This window comes from Melanostigma gelatinosum, assembly GCF_949748355.1.
Source record: "Melanostigma gelatinosum genome assembly, chromosome: 13".
NCBI classification, from domain to species: domain Eukaryota; kingdom Metazoa; phylum Chordata; class Actinopteri; order Perciformes; family Zoarcidae; genus Melanostigma; species Melanostigma gelatinosum.
In genome coordinates this window covers 7,623,914-7,644,103 of record NC_136646.1, presented here as the reverse complement: position 1 = coordinate 7,644,103, position 20,190 = coordinate 7,623,914, and the positions used below count along the sequence as shown (strand labels likewise).

Sequence of the window (20,190 nt, the reverse complement as noted above, 5' to 3'; positions counted from 1 at the left end):
TATATATATATATATATATATATATATATATATATATATATATATATATATATATATATATATATATATATATATATATATATATATATATATATATATATATATATATATATATATATATATATATAACTGTTTAAAGTTAAACTTTAAACAGTTATATTGAATTGCTGTTCTAAGTGGTCATATTCTGAGTGGATCTTAAATGAGTTATTCTGACTGTATATATATTTAATAATGTTTTGTCATTACATTCACTGTAATTATATATAATTAAAGTGCATTTTTAGTTGATGTTTTTCTTTTAAAATAAATCAAGTGAAAGCTCTCCAGTGTTAAAAGTTAAACGACTCACGGCAGCAGGAAGTCTCTCCAGCGGAGCTCGAGCTTCTCTCGCGCACCACCAAAGATGGCGATTTGCTGAGTGCTCATGGATACACACATTTCTTGGCTAGTCGTTGTCTCACCAGAAACGCCAACTTTAGCAACATTAACTGCTTAGCAAGCGACTATTTATCCGCTTGAAGCACCTCTGACTCCGCGTCAGTCGCCGCTACCATGCAGATCACTCTTAAAACACTGCAGCAGCAGACTATTCAGATTGAGATAGACCCTGAACAAACGGTGAGTGGCTGTTAGCTAACCTGCTAACTTTTAGCTAACAGTACCAGCTGCGGGACCTATGTTTTAAACTTTACGCGTAGATGTAACAGTTTTATGAGATTTCCAACACGATAGCATTTCACGTTGTCACGACGAACGGGTGCCAATTAACAGCACGTGTTACGAGTTTGGCAACGCGCACGAGACGGGTGCTAAACAAGGCGAAACCTCACGAGCAAACGTTAGCCAGTTAGCTAGCCGAGCAGCCCGTTAAACAAAAGTCATCGCGACGCGACAGAGCGCGAATTTCCCGTAGTTTCAAGTTAGTGTCGCGGTGACTTTGCTGCTGCTGCTCTTCGGTAACATCTGATGTGAACGAGAATGTAATGCCGCAACTTCTGCGGCGAGCACAGGCTTCCCCACCACGATATGATAGTCATTGCTAATGCTAACGCTTATGACACTGCTAATTACGACGAGCCTTATTGGTAGCGGACTGAGAAGCTGGCTAAGTTTGTTAGCATGTTCACACAATTTGACATGCAGCTAGCTAGGCCAACATAAAGTGAACGTGACATTGTGCTATTTGAATAGTACTTATGTTACTCATAGTGGATATTATTCAGATATTGCTCTGTGTTCTTATTTACAGTAAGCTGTGTGATACACTGCATGTGAATGAAAACCCTGTTCTTACTCATCATACTTTTGCAAGTCAGCCATGATGCCTCCCTGTCTGTTGACGACATTGTCATTGGTCCATCTGGACGGTTTGATCAGTAGGTCCTATGACTTGAAGGTCAGAGATCAAAGAGGTGCATGTCGATGGTTGTTGATTATGATTCCTCTCTTTCTCAGGTGAAGGCCTTAAAAGAGAAGATAGAGGCAGAAAGAGGGAAAGACAACTTTCCTGTATCTGGGCAGAAGCTCATATATGCTGGGAAAATCCTGCAAGATGACACGCCCATTAAAGATTACAACATTGATGAGAAGAACTTTGTGGTGGTGATGGTTTCCAAGGTAAGACCTGCATTGGTTGTAATACATCCAGATGACATTGGGTTGTATAGTGTGGTTTGTTTTTAACTTCTCTATTGTCAGCATTTCTATTATAGCACTTTCTCTTGGCTGGTCTTAATGTCAGACATTTTTATACTATTAAAGGCACAATGAGCAGGATTTTCCCATAAAATATTACATACACTCTCAAAAAATAATCCCACTCAGTCATCACTTATGACCCACAAGAAGTGTGTATCGGTGCCTGTATCAGTATTTTTCTTATTTTGTTGTGGACGTTTCTGGGCGTCCACCTCTATAAACACGTAGCGACCAGGTGCCAAATCATAAGCACGCATCCAAGAGGAAACTATGGAAATGGCGGACATGACGGCAAAAATCCGTAAAAATTGTGGACAAAACGAGTCCCTAGTTGAGCCGGACAGGAGGTGTTCAGTTTTGGATGTTGTGTTTACACACCACTAGTCTAACAACACCGTCTCTCCAAACCGGCCGAAGGCTAAACCCGCAGCTGCCGCCTCTCCCCCGGCCACGGAAGCCCCCAAGCCTCCTGTGCAGGACTCTGGCTCCACGTCAACAGCTGTCCCGGCCACAACCGCAGCTTCAGCCCCGACCCCGGCAGCTGTCCCCGTTCCCTCCGAGGAGGCCAAAGAGGAGCCGAGCGCCGACGCCACGGAACCACAACCAGCCAGGTAGAACCGGTCTGCAAGTGTTTTTGACATACTGGAGACAGTTGGGAAGTACTGCTGGAGACAGTCAATTTCACAAAAAATAATTTCACACATCAATATTGGACTTATTAGTCCTTAAGTATGCCATTCATTTAGCTGCTCTCAGTAAAAGGTCTGGTTTACTACAGTTCATTTGACTTCCATGCACAATATTTGCAATTAAACCCTGTTTTTTTTGTGTTTTTTTGCGCCATGTTTCCTAAAAGTTAGAATGTCTTTATTGTATCAGTAAACATTAGACTAGTATTTTTAATGACACAGTGACTCCCTGAGCCAATGGGCTGTCTCCAAACCCAAGAAAGACATTTCATTTGTCGACCTATATGCTGACGATATGCCACAGGAATACTAAACTCCAACATTAATTTTCTCAAACATCTATGACAAGTATTTTCATTTCGACACAGTACGTCATCTAAAATGTAGCGTATTATTTACTGGACTGGAGGACGATATCTAAATGCAGCTCTTGTCCGATTTCATTACCTTGGAGTGTGTTGTCTGACTTTCCTTCTTTATGTCTTGCAGCTCCAGCGGCGGGGGTCAGGGCTTGGATGCCTCCTCAGCGCTGGGTAGGTAACAAAGGAATCTCTGCTACACTTGCATGACGTGCAGCTGTTAACAGTCTCAATGCTGTTTGCTTAATGTAGTTTCAGACAATTGAGTGTTATTAAATGTGTTAACATCACAGCCTTCATTGAGTAAATCTGGGTTGTATTTGTTGTGCCACAAATTGTAACTGCCGTGAGTCGGGGACTCTACAGGCTGCAGTGCAGTACGTGTCATTTCTATATTTAGACTGACAAAACCGCCGTCCCTTTTATTGTGGTGCCACAGAGAGCGGTGGGGATTCCCATTGGTCCAATTATAGATTATGTTGTACTTACTCATAGAGAATGTGAAAGGGTAAAAGTCATGCTGATATTTCAGCCCATTTTGTACGATATATATATCTCTGTCTGTAGGATTTAAAATTTGCTCTATATTATAAATTTAGAGCATATCTCTTGACTCCACATGGCTCTCAAAATGGCAGCATGTCACCGCGCAAACGATAGCAAGAGTGCCGACTGAGCTACCGGTGTCTTATCCGAATCCCTGTTGAACTTCATGCGTGAGGGCGCAAATATGCAGCGTTAGTAACTTGTGTGTGTTGCGTTTTCAGTGACTGGAGCCGAGTACGAGGCCATGCTCACAGAGATCATGTCGATGGGCTACGAAAGGGAGAGAGTGGTGGCTGCACTACGGGCCAGTTTCAACAACCCCCATAGAGCTGTGGAGTACCTTCTCACTGTGAGTCTGTCTGAAACGTACCTCTGGTTTAACATCACACAAAGGTAGTCATGTTTTATACACTTCACTTCTGTGTGCAGCAGTTGTGCCTACTGATCATCACGCTATCCACTTGTAATTTAAGATATTAGATGCTAAACTACACCAGACATAGCCTCAGCCCTGCTGTCTCCAGCACTCTCTCACATCTCAGAGGTCTCCTCAAGCACCAGCTGCCACTACTCGGCTTCGTCCAGTCGCTGCTGCTACACAGTCCGGGAAAGTTTTCAAGGAACACAAGACGCACTGTTTCCTGAATCAGTTGTAGTAAAATCTCTGAGTGAAGAATGTCCTCCACGGGGGCTAGGAGCTAACAGTGCTAACAGCCATTAGCTAGCCAGCGGGACACGCAGTGACCAAAGCACACAGAAGCTCTGATTTGAACACAGAGGTTGAGTGAGTTGTAATTATCAGCTACCAGCTGACCTCCATGGCCCTCGCACTATTCTGATCTATCTCATGTTCTTTGGCACAAGCAGTGTGTTAATGTGTGATTGGTTGTTGTGTTGTTGTGTTTCCAGGGTATCCCCAGCAGCCCGGTCCAGGAGAGTAATCCCCCAGCGCAGGCCCCCGCGTCTGGACCCACAGAAGCCCCATCTCTAGCAGAGGGTGAGGCACACGACCGTTTGTGTATAAAAAACCAAAAACCCATTGTACTACTGGGGTATTCGTCATGGTGGACTTAAAACCGTCCTCCCATATTGTTACATGTGACTGCTGAAGGCCTGGATGCATTTACAGATAACTACAGTTAATAATGGCAAAGCCTCACTGGCAGGCAATGACTCATCATATGATGAGTCATATGTGTCAATGTGTAAATTGTTGTTGGACTTGTTGGTTGCAACCTTTTTGTTTCTTCACACTGCAGAGAAGAGTTGTGGCTCATGGTCTCTGCGAGTGGATAAAGGTTGATTAGGACTACAGCTGATCTGTCGATCAAAAGAGAATTATTATTACCGTACTTACCACCAACGGGTTCTGAAAGGCTGGGATACTATGAGATTAAGGGGACAGCGCAATGAGGAGGACAACACAAGGGGGGGGAAAAAAAACGAGTCTGCATTTGGGTCCTTGAACACACCACATCATGAACCGGGGCAAATCCGCCCTTGAGCTTGTGTCGTCCTCCTCATTGCGCTGTCCCCTTAATCTCATAGTATCCCAGCCTTTCAGAACCCATTGGTGATGATGGATTCTTTCACACTATTCCGCACTGTTAGGATCCACTGGCAGACTTGAGAAAAAGCTGATCTTCTCTGCTCATAGCTCTGAATAGCATTTACGGCTAACTGGCTTGGCCAGTTGCTGCTAGCACAACAGCTATTCAGAGCTATGAGCAACAACAGGTATTGCCTCATTGCTTTTCGTTTGGTAGCCGTGAGAGACCTTAGTCTGTAATGCAAGTATGTCTGCATGAAAAGATGTACAAAGATATATTATATATTCGCTAATGCTAATCGCGGTTAGCATTTCCCCATTGGCCGTAATGTTAAAATGAGCTTAGAAGCTAGCGAGTCGGACATGTACTGTTAAAAGCATCTTGCCGTTCAACCTTTTTTGTTAACAGTCCTAGTGAGAGGTAGGTCAAAGGTACTTCATCCATATTGTAGCGGCCCTGTCAGTAACAGCTGGTAGCAGAGGGGTTGCTGGTAGCAACTGTTCTGTGTCGGGAGCTAGTAAATGTTGTGTTGGACCGGAAACCGGAAGTTGCGGTTGTTGTTGTGGTGGAGAAAAGCTACGGAAAAATCCGTATATAAAGCGCACCGGACTATAAGCTGACGCCTCAAAGCGTGGGGTAAAAAGTAGCGGCTTATTGTCCAAAAAGTACGGTATATCATTTAGTTGTTTATTTTTTAAAGCAGATTCGCCAAATAATTGATGGTTCTAATGTGAAGGAATTTGCAACTTTTCGCTTCTAAAACTTTTAAATTGAATATATAAAAAACAATGCTAAAGATTATGTGTGACCAAATATGTATTATGCCGTGCACATGCTCATTACAATAGAGGGCAAATCTATTTAACTCGCTCCAAAAAAAACCAACTTGCATCCAGCAAAATGATGAGGAAGACGCATGCGTCTAAATTGTTCTGCGTGTAATTGATTTAGTTTGCATTGGTCCTAATAGTTGTTTGTTTTGTATGCCTTTTTAAAGGAGAGAACCCACTGGCATTCCTGCGGACCCAGCCCCAGTTTCTGCACATGAGAACGGCCATCCAGCAGAACCCCACTCTGCTACCAGCTCTACTCCAGCAACTAGGCCGAGAGAATCCTCAACTTCTACAGGTACTCGCGCTGAGAGGTTTTCCTTCGCAGGATCGCTGGCTCACACGTGTCCGGTATTAACCGTTACCTCTCACTTCTCTTCCCCTCCCAGCAAATCAGTCAACATCAGGAGCTGTTCATCCAGATGTTGAACGAGCCAGTGGGAGAGGGGGGAGAGGCGCCAGAAGTTGGGGAGTTGGGGGCAGCAGGGGAGGAGGGCGCACCTGTTAACTACATCCAGGTTACACCTCAGGAGAAGGAAGCCATCGAAAGGGTGAATATTTAAATGTTTTTTGAATTGTTAGATGACAAATGAAAGGTTGCAGATCCTGTTGTGTTTAACGCAGTTGTTCCTCCTCTTCACCGCTCTCTGTCTACAGTTAAAAGCGTTGGGTTTCCCCGAGGCTCTGGTGATCCAGGCCTACTTCGCCTGCGAGAAGAACGAGAACCTGGCCGCCAACTTTCTCCTCAACCAGGGGCTGGAAGATGACTGAGCGGCGCTGCCTTCCTGCTCCTCCCTCCTACCCTTCCCCTCTTCAGCTCAGCATAAAAAAAAAACTGCACCCCCAATTTTATTGTACAGCTACCAACCTCGGCTCAGGAGGGGAGGAGCCAGCGTGGGCGAGGCGGCGGGGTCACACGCTTGAAAGTACACAAAGAGGAGGTCGGGGTGTAAACGTGTGGAGGAATGACAAAACACATGTGAATTCCAATGGAATGTGTGGGCTTTGTCTTGGGGAGATCTATAATTTGATTTTAGACGCACGCTTTGTGACATAAGGGAGGGAGGAGGGGGGGGGGGTTGTGACAAGGGGGTGGGTGTGCGCGTGTGTGTGTGAGTACATGTCCGTGTGCCTGTGCAGATGGATGCGATACAGTCGAGCTGAAAAAGTAATCAATTTTGCATTCTCTTGAGTTTAACGGCGTAGCTGGATCGTATGGAAGCACATTCTCCTCACTGCGACATCATCATCAGTGTGTGTAACTGCTTGTAAGTAAGCCTCATGTACGGACGTATGGACCGTGCTGCACCTATGTATGTGTCTGACATGATGTTGCTGGGGGGGTTCTATCAGTCTGTTTGGGGGGGGGGGGGTGTAAAGGAAACTAAACTGACAAAGAAGTATCTGGTTGTTCTGGTCACTTTGTCCCGCCCTCATCTGTCCTTCATGGTGGCTGCACAGGTCACAGTCCCGACAGAATGCTGTGCTGCCTGTTTAGGTTCCTCAAATGTGGAACTATTTTTGTCTGTGCCGACAGCTTTTGGTGCTAATTAATACTATCTGTAAGATTCTGCTGTGCCACTTAACATATGATTTAAACAAACAAACACAATAGAGGCAGTAACTTGAGCAGACACTGGTTGCCATGGGGAGGTAGTTTTACAGCCTTATTCAGTGAGATTCTTGTCACCTTTAGTGGTCGGTAGATGTCTTTTCTAACATCTTTCCCGTTTACCAAATTGGTTTATTTTATCAGGACGGCCCACACGCTTAACGGCTTCTCTTTTAGTTTGTTAGCATTCGACCACATGTGGGAAGACAATTTAACCAAAATGATTAAATATCCACACTCTTAAGTTGTTCTGTGCAAATATTTGCCGATGAATCTGTGTGCACTGCTGGGTGAGGTCTAAACCGTCTGCATGGGGTTTTCAACAGGGTTGCGTGATTGAGGACCGTGCCACTTATTCTTTTTCTCTAGGGCAACAGATGTTCCAACAGATGTGTTCAGAATAAACAACTTTATGCAGTTATATTGTACCAACATGTCTAGGCGGTCTAGAAAAAGCCTTTCTCTAGCCTTTCAGACAATCAAACACTTCAGGGAAAGAAATGGGAACCAGGTCCTCCAAATCTAAACTTACTTTTAAAAAAGTAGTTTTTATCTTAATCTGGGGAAACTGGTCTAAATCTAAACCATTTCATTTGATTGAATCTGAGTTCTAAAAAAAGTGTCCCTTGGTTTGTTATTTTTGGAGTTACAAATAGCTAATCGTTGATCAGGCAGTATAAGAATATTTAATGTATATTTGGCATTCATTTTTTACACGAACCACGCTACTTTGTGTCTTAATATTTTTACTCTTTTACTCAAATATGCATCGACAAGTTTCTTAACCAGTCCCTGACTGAAAGAGACCTGTTTTTGTCTTGACTATCAATTTGGACACTAATGCAGCGAAGCTCATTTTACATTTAACGGCCTCATTCTAGCGTACCAAGGCTAAGCTACACACAGAACGGCCAGTGAGAAGACATTGTTCAGGGATTTGCAGCTCATATCCGACTCAGTAAACCCCATTATGAAGCTTATTATAAATGCAAAGGTTCTCATCTCATTGTGGGACCATGAACAGACCTCTAAAAGAAAACCCTAAATGTCTCCCGTCTCATTCTGTCTGCGAAGGTCATATTTGACTGTTCTACAGCATTAACATGATAAACGACTGCTGCGCTACAGTCAATATCTTTAAATGTCTTTTAGGACTTTCACTCTTTGTTTTATAGATTCAGATGAAGCGAATGTGGGTCAACTGGAGCCCTCTAGTGGGGTAATCCAGCCCTGCTATTCCAGCATGCAGTGGCCACTGTAACACCTTTATGCCTGCTTGGGTTTCAGTTGACCTCATCTGGATGACTGGACCAGCTGCTGAGAACGTGACATGTCCACGCATAAGGGCCAAAATCCAGCAACACATAAAATGAAAATAATTTGTACAATAAATTCAGAATACCTATATAATACGTGATAGTCATTAGTGAACTGAGAATTTGTGACAAAACTTTAATTCAACTTCCAATCCACCATGTAACTAACTGGTTCTCATTGGCTGTCCACTGTAGCTAGTGTATACCATGTGCTCACCTTTGTGATGTTTCTGTGACCACGCCGTCGGTCGCTTAGGAGTCATCAGTGTGAGCCAACAAGTGTTCACATGCTTTAAAAGACCGATCATAGTTGTTTGCCGCTATATTAATGCTCCGAATGTCGTATATTGCACCTTTAATCCAGCAATTGAGCTAAACTAGTCTTCAGCACAAGCCACATCTAAAAGATATATATCTATTCTCTACTTAAATAATTGTTTCATTATTAGCAGTTTTAAGTTACTTGGATTTTCCTTTTAGTAATACGCACACATTTTTAAAAATAGTGACAAATTGCTCTAGATTGTCATCCATTTCATTTGAAATCAATAATCTCATTAATAAGGAAAACGAACTTGTGTGATGCTGACAATTGCAACGTGTGAGGGGGATTATGGAGCGATAAAGAGATCCAGGATCCTGGAATCCCTTTCACCTGACACACAGTTCCTCAGATATAACAAAGACAAACAGAACAATACTGGAGACAATCCTGTCCAAGTAGAGAACTACTGTACATGAAGTAGTTAAAACCAGCTGCTCACAGTGACACATATATCAGAATATAATCAATGACGGGACATCAGGAATACTTTTACTTGTAATATCTTAAGTGCCTTTTTAAAATGCAGGACTTATCCTTGTACTTGTTTTACCTGAAGTATTTTTTGTATAAGTAAAGGCTCTTCTTCCATCACTGCCCTGGAGCACGGCCATGTTTGAGACACAGCTGCTTGTCCACCACTGAAACCACACGGTAATAATCACAGGCGAGAGGGGCGGTACAGCTAAGAACATCCTTTTATTCAATCAAGTAAAGGTGTTGCTCTTTTCAAACTGCTTTTTTTTCTTTATTATTATTATGGAAAAGAACTGTAATTAACACATGCATTTCACCATGGGCTCTGGGAGGGTGTGTCTTGGAGGAGGAGGAGGAGGAGGAGGAGCACTCGGAGCGGATAGGGGCAGAGGCTGGCCAGAGGAGCTCAGTCTACACTAAACACGGCCCAGCATCCTACAAAACGTGTTCAAAACTAACGAAGGGAATTTAAAACATAAAATTTAAAAATAAAACGGCGAACGGTTCGGCCACAAGGTCTGACTGGGCTATTTGAAAGGCGCAGGGGCAAAAACATTGACACCCATCCTCATCACACACACACACACACACACACTGCCCCGTGCAACCCGATCATCTCGGCTATGGCTTCTCAAACTGTGGCGCTTTCTCTTGTCAAAGGCTTGATTGATAATACTGCTGCTGGCTTCATTTGCATGATGAATACAAATAATAATAATAATAAAAGTTGCATAGGCCTATATATAATTGTTTTTCTTTTCTTCGCAGGACAAAAAAAATGGATGAATTGCTTGATTTTGCTGGTATCCTCGGTGCTTTTCTCTAGAAGTCACCAACGAGGTTGTTTTTTTTCGTACGGCTTTTTGGAAGCGCGTCGCTTTGGTCAATCAAACGCTGCGGTTCAGGAGAATGGCGGCGGGTCGATGCGTGGCGTCTCTCGTGATTGTGCTAAATCTGAGCCCTTCAGTCTGCGTGCTGTGGAACCGGTCCGTTTATAAGGTGCTTCAAGTCCTTAAACAAATTGAATTCAAATAAAACAAATAGCTGGTCACATTCAACCACTAGAAAGGTGCATAATTGAAGGTCTCAACGTGGTAACAATGACAAAAAAATAATCTAAATCCAAATTCAATGATATATATATATATATATATATATATATATATATATATATATATATATATATATATATATATATATATATATATATATATATATATATATATATATATATATATATATATATAAAATAGATAGAAACAAGGGTGACGAACAAACCTGCCTATACTAGCAATACTACTGGTCATCGCTCTCGCGTGCGGCCGAACCCAAACGTTCCCATGAGTGCTCTCCTCCCTCCACCGTGAGGCTGATGTGTCACTGACCCCCCCCCCCCCCCCAGCACAGCCCAGAGCCCCGTGGTGTAACTTGTTCACTTACATTAGCTGTTGAATGGAGAAGCTGAAGAAGATGGGTATGGTAATACAATGTGAAAGCGTACAGACAAGAATAACATGTGAGCTAACTGCATTCTGCTCAGACAAAAAACAAAAAAACAACAAAAAAACTGCGTATTCATTTTTTTTTTTCAACCCCGCCGTTCAGAGAAAGGGAGAAAAGGAAGGAAGGGGGGAGGAGGGTTAGGCGGCTACAGACTACTCCAGTGTCCGAGATAGACAGAAGACAAGATACAGAGGAAGAGAAGCAAGACAGAAAATATCTTCTTTTTTTATGCTTTTTTTATGCTTTTCTTAATTATTCAACAATAAAAAGAGGAACTAAATCACACCAATGTCCTTTAGTACTATGTATACTGCTCGTAAAAAGCTCCAAGAAGAGGAAGAGAAAGATATAGAAGTATGAAGGAGGGGGACGTTTTTTGTGTGTTTTTTTTGTTTCTTTCGAGATGGGCACTCAGGATTACGAGATGGAATCTGTGAACAAAAGGCACTTTTTAGGGACAACCTTTAAGATGCTCTGAGTCTATAACACTACGTCACCAAACATATATTTATAATCATTTACAGTGGGAGATTCGGTGGGGGGTAAAGGGGGAGGGGGAAGGGAAGGGGGGGTTCACTTGAATCGATGACGGAGCCCCTCTGACTGGACAGAGGCCTCTTATTCCCTCTCCCTGAGCCAAAACACCAAATCGCACCAGGTATCGTCGTTCATGCCCCCGTTATCTAGATCCAGAACTGTGCATCTCCCAAATCGACAAGTAATCCTTGTCTGGGACACAATATTTTAGTTTTGACTGTTCCTCTGCTATGGTGTAAAGGTTGGGGGGGGGGGGGGGGGGGGGATGCTTTTTCAGAACAATAAACCTCTCCCCCCTCGGTAAATATAAAAAAGAGAGAAATAGAATAATGCATGTTGTCCTAAAATTTGCTTTTAAGATAACACTTAATTTTTCTTTTATTACTATTTATGTATAATAGAGATTGAATGTACTTTATTCTTTACGAAAGCACCAGGTTTTCATAGTGATATATATTTTACGAGTTGCTAAATTGTTCCTTCAGCCCTCCCACATGTTGAAAACAAAATCAATAGAAATTAATTTTTTTTTCTTTAAAAAAAAAGAAAAGTGATAAACGAAAGAAGAAGAAGAAAACAAAAACAAAATACAACAAAAGGAAATTTAAAAAAAATTTCCCCAAACTTACTTACAAAGACTGGGATATTTCTCTCGCCGCCCTCGTATTTAGAGTCCCGAGCATGTGGACTTGAAAAAAAACAACCTTAGAGGGTTTTCCCCTCTTTCCTCGTGACACCCTCACAACAATCGCTAACAAACAAACACAATTCCTCTACCAAGGCATTGCACATGGCTCAATCGACATACATCATTTAGGTTCAAGAACAATACTTCCCATCAAAACAAGAAAGAAAACAACAAAACCTAATCTTTTTTTTATTATCATCCTCAACTACATTATCATCACCGTCTATGTCTCCATTGTTGTGTTTGCCACGGATTCGCTTTACGTGTCTAAAGTGGGTTTAGAGTCTTCTACTGGAGCTCTAATCGGCGGGTTCTTTTGAGATGCATCCTATGACTGCGCGATGACCGCCATGCTTCAAAAAATAACTAGACTGCCACAGAGCTTATCTTGCAAATAAAACAAAAAAATGTATATATCTATAAATATATCTGTGTATTATATATAAAGATGCTTGCGATTATCTAGTGAGCTGTCGCCATTTCTTTTTTTTTCTTTTTCTCCCCTCTCCTGACATACTTTTTTTTTCACCATTCGCTCTAGCTTATATGTGAGAAAAAAGAACCTGAATTCATGTTTGACAAATTGCATAATGGGAATACAGAGGCACTTCCATAGATTAGAAAAAGAAATCGCTTCAGCCGCCGTTGACGCCCTTACTCAGCAGAGCTGGTTCTCTCTCTACGAAGCCGGTGAGACGGCCGGTCGCCGTTTCGGTTGGCCGACTATGTCGTGTTTCCCTGCAGTGAAGAACGTGGCCAGGCAGTCCAGTTATTTTGTGAGGTCGGATGGGTGGTTTTGAACTTGTGACGGGTAAGAATCAGTGGGAGCATGTGCGGGCCGATGGCGTAAAAACGATTAAAAGCTTAAAGGTCTCCTCAGATTGTCTGTTTTTTTTTGTTTGTTTGTTTTTAAGACTTCCCTTTGAATTCAGTTGGGGGGGACAGGGGGACGGGGGGGACGTAATAGTGGTCGGTGAGTTTAAGATGCGGCGATCTGTGCTCTGCGGGTGCGATTCCATCCCAGTGAAAGGTCCACCGGTTTGAATACTTAAGTGGTGGTCAATCTAATTCTTATGAAAAAGGTTGGCTGGTATGATTGTTTTAGTGCAGATTTTGATCATCAAGGGCTCATCAATTCACAATATAAAGGGGGGATTGCTGGTGTGTGTGTGTGTTGGGGGCATTACCATAGCAACCGATCAATCCTGATCCTGTGCACCGAAAAACAAAAACAACAAAAAGTGGGGCACATGGGTGATCCTCCTACTGCCGGCCTTAGAGGCCCCCTCCTTCCGCAAACAGCCAGATATGTCACATATTCATTTTGCTCCACAGTGTGGCTCCCTCTGCTCTTGGAGCAGCGGCCCGTCTGGGAGTGTAAACAACAGGGTAAACTTTAGGGAGACTCTGGGTCCCATCTTCAGCAACCTTCCCCTCCTTGCTTCTGTTTTTTTTTTTTTTACTTTTTCCATCACTCATATATCACCACAACCACCAGCGGCTGCACCTGGGCCAAATAGTAGATGGGGCTAGTTGGGCTTTGTTTCCTTTCAGCGTTCTGTTGACCTGTACGGTTCAGCAGGTACGTTCCCCAGAAAACAAGCTTCCTGTGATTGTCAAAATCCAGCATTGTGTGGTCCTCCAAGTACAGTCGGTGGCAAATTGGTTAATCTGGCACTGAGAACAAAAGAACCAGTTTGACACTGTGGAAAACACGCTTTTTCCTTTATTTTGTTGTTTTTTTGCCGAGAGTTAGACGACAAGATCGACACCACTCACATCTGTCCATTAAAGGTGAAGCTAAGCAGCCGGCTAGCTTAGCTTAGCACAAAGACTGGAAAGTGGGTGGGGGGATATCAGCCTACCAGCACCTCTGAGGTTACCTTTGCCCGGCAGCTGATATCACGATATCATAAGATCACATTTCACACAAAAATCCATCTTGTTCAAAACAACAATGGCGGCTCTTAACGAGGTCAGCGTGGACGCTGCAGTAGCATCAGCTATTGGGGAGTATGTCTTCAGTGAGATCAGATGGTTCTGTGTAACAAACCATTTTGCCGCGTCAGACACAGGCACCGGCTGCGTTGGTACGCAAAGGGCTCCAGCACAGGTTTCGAGCCTTTATGCTAAGCTAAGCTAAGCGGCTGCTCGCAGTAATGTCATATTTCATGCACATACTTGTGAGTGGTATCGATCATCTCGTCTAACTCTCGGTAAAAAAGGAAGAAAAAGAAGCGCATTTCCCAAAACGTCAGACCTCGTCTTTATGTTTTGGCATGTACTATTTGGTCCAGGTCAGCTGACCACCCTGTCTACACCGCTTCAACATCCCACTGTGTTTCTCTATAAGGTGCTGTCATTCAAATACAAAACAATTATAAAATAGTACAAATCCAAAAAGGAATAAATTCAAATAAGAGAACACACGAGATAACAAAATCAATCATCTACATTACACGAGGGCAAACGGGGGGAACCAATAGCTGCTGCCTATAGCCGTGAGATCTGTAAATGATGTGATGTTTCTAATCAAATAGGTCGAGTGAGTTCACTGGGCTTACTGTGTGTGCATATCAAATGGGAAGAACATAACCCAACACCACCACCTATGAATACTACGATCCAAAAATGTCCGACTGGGCAACTTTGTGTCTGTGTGTGCGTTGTCAACTGTACCACACGCGCCGTGTTCGTGGCACAGATTGAGCGAGTGTGTGTGTCGCGTGGGGGGGTGAGAAAGAGCGGAGGCCAAATGGGGTGGGGGGGGGGGGGGGGGTCGAGGACACGCGGAGGCTCCTTGCCACCTTGGTTTCTCCTCCTTAAAACGCTTTTGATAGGCAAGTCTGGTTCACCTACCAGGTCATAGGTAAATAGTGCACATCGTTAAGATTAGTGTTAATTGATTCAAGCTTCTAGTGCAACTCTCAATCAAGATATGTTTTGGCATGGTCTCTCTCTAGTTAGTAGGCTAAAAAGGGAGTCTTTCAGACGGAGAGGAAACGTCGGTCAATTTGATTTCGTTTTGGGTGATGACGGACATCACAGGAGCACGGACTGCAGCTCTGATCGAGGCTGCGGGTTCATTGTGGGCGTGTAGCTTAAATGTTGTGCGAAAAAACGGATTTCTTTTTGTTTGTTTTTGTTGCGACAGTTGATTTTCCTAGCCATTCATTACACAATGCGGCCTCGCAGAGCAGGAGAAGTTGATGGTGCTGCTCCTCCTCGGGTTCCTTCTGCGTTGCTGCTGGTTCAGTGATTTATTTTTGTTTAAAGGAGAGCGCTGCTTGCTGCCGTTTGTCCCCTTTACCCCTTCTGTATCCTGGCGTCCTCTTCGTCCGTCCGTTCGTTCATCTTTTCCATCGATCCGCCTTTTCGCTTGAAAAAAACAGGTCCTCACCTCTGACTGGATAAATGAGTCCAGAGTTCCTCTTGAAAGCGTCGTGCTGCTGTCGTTGTTCCTGCGTTGTGTTTCGTGTCGGGTGAGACGTGCTGTCGGGGGGCCGGTCGGTGGGTGGAGTTGGTTGGAGGACGACTGTTATCCTGCGGGTTGTATCTCTGCTTTTTCTATTTCCGATTGTAAAGAAAGAATTCTAGTTGCTGGTTCGTGCACAGATCTTGTCAGAGGAACCAAGACTAGAAGAGACAAAAAAAAGGGAAGTATGTCAGTGTCAAAACCAGTAAAACATGTGTGAATGTGAACACAAGCGGTGGACAAAATAATGAAAACATCTCTGAATACAATCGAATCAATTTGGTGATTTTGGTGTTTGACTTAGACGGACATGAAGCTCTCCTGGTACAAAAGATGGCGTCACTTTATCAGGTACACCTGTACCATCTCATGCAGGTGACCAGACGTCTCCATGCCAAGGGCCCTCAAATAGCATTAGCTCATAATAACCAGGGCCCTCCTTTTGCAAGACATCTTAACAAAAAACCATTGACAACGCGAAGGCAAATGCTAAAAGAAGAATGACTACAAATATCTGTTTACACATTTTTGTGAGTCAGCACCAGCTAGCTAGATGCTAGCAACCTAGCTAGCTAGCTAAATGTCAGGAGCAGAGCAGCTTGTCGGGCTGTTACAGGTCAACACTGAGAGCTTATGACGTGATGAATGTTGTTTTGGCTGGCAGGCAGATAGAAAGTTTGGCAAATAAGATTCATTATAAATCATAGTGTGATAAAAATACACATGATAATTATAATAATTCAACATCCAAATTTTCCCTCATCTTCCCTTCAATCTGTTGAGGCCCCAAAAACACTGGTGCAATCCAGCACTTTGTCTTGACATTGTTGTACTGACTCTACGTTAATCACCGAGGTCGTAGTGGTCAGTGGTGTCACACTGGACTTCATGATGTTGAGTATGTTTCTAATATTTATCTAGTATAGTTATCTAAGATTATTGAAAGCTAATTTCAATATCATTTCTACAGGTGCACCGAATAAAGGGAGTGTATCTGGCACTTTGCCACAAAACCTGACAAAAGTGAGAAAGATTCATCCTCTGGGGAACATGAATGTCTGTACAGCGTTCCGTTATAATGTATTGAAAACTTTGTTATTTTGTCCCTGAAAATGACTTTTGGCCATTATGCTGGTTCCTACAGTTCAGAACAGGGACAGAACCTCCCGCCTACTCTGTCCATGTCTGGAGCGAAGTACGCTGTGTCTCCAACTTGGCCCGAGCAGCAAATGGCTACCCATGGCTGAGCAGCAGCTTGGGGGGGGGGGAGAGACCCCATCTTTACGTTGGGGTCTCTCCCGCTCGGCGTGAGCTGGGAGCAGAAAGTGGGTCACCGTTGTTGGCTGCCCTGCTTGGCTTGCGGGATCCGGTGCCATGTGCTAGTGCGCCAACATTCTACGAGGCGAGCCTTGGAAAGTACTCGCAGCCTCCGGGGAGGCGGCCTTTTGTTTTGTTTGACTCTAACAGGTCGCATGAATACCACCCCCCCTCTGCCTCCTGCCCTTCTCAGCTACCATACTCCCCCGGGCACAGTCCCAGCAGGCCTTGGGCATTGTAACTTGTCCCTTCTTAGTTACTCGCCCTCTCTCCTTCACACACAATCCATCTATCTCCCGTGAAACACTCCCACTAAGTCCTTGGCAGCAGACAGTGACCACCCTCTTTTCTTTCCTGCCCCCCCCCCCCCCCACCCCTCTTCTCAAATTCAAGATCAACTGGCTATGACATCATGTCTGGTTGCCCGGGGTAACGAGACGGCCAGGACGTGACTTCTGCCGGGGGCCGAAACTCAGTCCGCTCCGCTCCCTCCACTCCCCCTCCTGCGCTACCCCCCCGTCGGTGTCTCGTTTCCCAACTTCTCCCCTCTCATGCTCGCAGTGTCTCACATCAGAGAGAGAGAGACAGAGAGAGAGAGAGACAGAGAGAGAGAGAGAGAGAGAGAGAGAGAGACAGAGAGAGACAGAGAGAGAGACAGAGAGAGAGAGAGAGAGACAGAGAGAGAGAGACAGAGAGAGAGAGAGAGAGAGAGAGAGACAGAGAGAGAGACAGAGAGAGAGACAGAGAGAGACAGAGAGAGAGAGACAGAGAGAGAGAGAGAGACAGAGAGAGAGAGAGAGAGAGAGAGACAGAGAGAGAGACAGAGAGAGAGAGAGAGAGACAGAGAGAGAGAGACAGAGAGAGAGAGAGAGACAGAGAGAGACAGAGAGAGAGACAGAGAGAGAGAGAGAGAGACAGAGAGAGAGAGACAGAGAGAGAGAGAGAGAGAGAGAGACAGAGAGAGAGACAGAGAGAGAGACAGAGAGAGACAGAGAGAGAGAGACAGAGAGAGAGAGAGAGACAGAGAGAGAGAGAGAGAGAGAGACAGAGAGAGAGACAGAGAGACAGAGAGAGAGACAGAGAGAGAGAGAGAGCGAGAGCTCCTCGGCCCTGTCCCGTAGTCACCACATACACACTTGCTGACACGCTCTTTTGTCTGGTGATCTATCATTCCTTTTAGTGGCTCATCAATCTTTTTGTGAGGCACATGCAAACTATTAATGCTGTGTGTTTTGGATCTGCCTCCAAAAGTAAAACCAGACATTATGTCCCACTCAGTGCCGAGCATATGTAGATGCTCCGTATTGTTTTGGTGTCGGCCTATTGTTCATGGTTTGGGTCGAGGGCCTGGATGACACTTTAGTCAGTAGCGTGCTTCAAACTTTGTGGCGCAGTCTGGGAGAACCTCGTCCTGTTTCAACATGCATGCATGAGATGTTCCGCGATCACATACGTATGTCCGGGGTGTCCGCTTACTTTTGTGTTTGACATACCAGGGTGAAAAAAGTGAATACATTCATTTCTACACGAGAAACAACGAAGGCAGCGGGATGAAGAAAGGGAAGAAATGCGATGCTGCGAATCAAGATGAAGATTGGAGCGAAACAGAGAGAGAGAGAGAGAGGAAGGGGAATAACATGTGGAGGAGCAGGGGGAAATGGAGAGGGAGGAAAAGTGAGAGGGGCCGAGAAACGAGGGAGGGGATCGGCAGAGCGGTTTCAGATGGTTTCCATGTGTTCTGGAGCAGAGCTTAAACTGAGCTGGCTCCAGGTGGGTGTGGTTGGATGCTAATGAGAAAAGTACTGGTGGTAATGGAGGGAAGGAACGGAGAAGGTGAAAGAGGGAGAAAGTGCGAGGCAGAGCGGGAGAAAGTGAATAAGAGGGAGGCAGGGGAGGCGAGCGGAGTAGGACGAAGGCGAAAAAATAAAAATTTGAAAGTGGAAGGGGAAGGCTAGAAGAAGGGGAAAAGGGGAGGAAGCAAGGAGAGGGAGTGAAAAAAAGGCAGCGAGGGAGAAGGCCTAAGGCTCCATATGTGCCAAATAAACAGACGAGCACATATGGTAAACCGCGCGCGGACAGCAAAATACAGATGCACCAATGCACGCGTTGACGGAGCGAGAGGAGAGGCGAAAGAAAACCCAGCAGCCAGTTTCAAGGAATACAAAATAGTTTGTTAACACGGTTAACAAGTTTTTCCTGAGTTCGACCAGTAAGCATCGACCAACACAGACAAGCCCCCCCCAGACTCCTACCTGTGTCTGCTGTGGGATGTTCAGAAAGTTGTTGTCCCGTGATCCGATGCCGACAAACCTGTTGGGAGCTGTGGCGCCTGACGTGGAGTATGCTGGAGAAACAGAAGAGGAACAAGCGGAGGCGTCAGACAACAGTGTGCATTCTGGGGAACGTGGGTGTTCACGTTCTTACCAAAAGTTGGATGAGACGCTTGATACCGCTCTAATGTCTGCACGGCAGACACAACGCTACAGTTAGCAGCTTGTTAGCTTAGCACAAAGACAGGGGGGGGGGGGGGGCTAGCCTGGTGTGTCAGAAGCTAACAAAACCTGCTTCCCAGCACGTCTAAAAATCACCAATCAATACGTAGTATTGGTTTAATCGGCACAAAAATGAAAGTGTAAAAACAACAGGTTTTCACGCATTTAGGTATTCGTAACAATTAGACATAACATTTTAATTAGATAGCTAGTCGGCTGATTTTGTTGCCATTAAAAACAGAGCCAGGCTAGGTGTTTCCCCCTTCTTCCAGTCGTTATGCTAAGCTAAGAGGCTGCTGGCTGTAGCCTCATATTTATCACACAGTTACGAGAGCCGAGACATATGTCAAACTATTGCCGTAACTTGTAAAAAGTATCCCGTTAACCCACTTGTTCGCTGTTGTAAAATATTAAAGAAGTGTTTCATTGAGGTCATCACAACTCAACAGAGAAGTCTGGAATGCAACCTTAGCTCTCCCGCGTGATTAAGTGCTGTTGATAAACTCGGCTGGAAGTGATTGAGCGCACCAGAATCCTGACATTGAGGATCAGTCAGGGACATTTAAAACCCACTGGCATCAAAGCCTCTGACAAATTTAGGGCAGTCTGAAACACCCGACGGACTCCAGCATTCCAATCTCACCGAGGGATTCAGGATGCAGTGTGCAGACTTGTGTTTGTGCGGAGGAAAGGGAGGGAGGACAAGGACGAGAGAGACAGAGTGAGAGATAATTTGGAGATTGTATGTGTATGGACATATACAGTATATACATCCA

General features: G+C 44.4%; 2 protein-coding genes across 5 annotated transcripts in view; one reads left to right on the top strand and one right to left on the bottom strand.

Moving 5' to 3' along the window:
* The first annotated feature begins 376 nt into the window (after positions 1-376).
* rad23aa (RAD23 homolog A, nucleotide excision repair protein a) lies at positions 377-6,733 on the top strand. The gene is made up of 9 exons (XM_079282600.1): positions 377-621; positions 1,459-1,620; positions 2,119-2,312; positions 2,880-2,923; positions 3,517-3,644; positions 4,205-4,292; positions 5,843-5,973; positions 6,065-6,226; positions 6,333-6,733. The coding sequence occupies exons 1-9, from the start codon at positions 556-558 to the stop codon at positions 6,444-6,446; spliced, it is 1,089 nt and encodes a 362-aa protein (XP_079138726.1). The 5' UTR covers positions 377-555; the 3' UTR covers positions 6,447-6,733.
* A 2,872-nt stretch (positions 6,734-9,605) lies between these two features.
* Positions 9,606-20,190, bottom strand: part of nfixb (nuclear factor I/Xb) — a 140,227-nt gene continuing 129,642 nt past the window's right edge. For all 4 annotated transcript variants that reach the window (XM_079282046.1, XM_079282047.1, XM_079282048.1 and 1 more), the window contains 2 exons: positions 19,175-19,266; positions 9,606-15,766 (listed from right to left, as the gene is read on the bottom strand). In XM_079282046.1, coding sequence (XP_079138172.1) covers positions 19,195-19,266 — 72 coding nt within the window. In that variant the 3' untranslated portion in view covers positions 9,606-15,766; positions 19,175-19,194. The remainder of the gene's footprint in view (positions 15,767-19,174; positions 19,267-20,190) is intronic.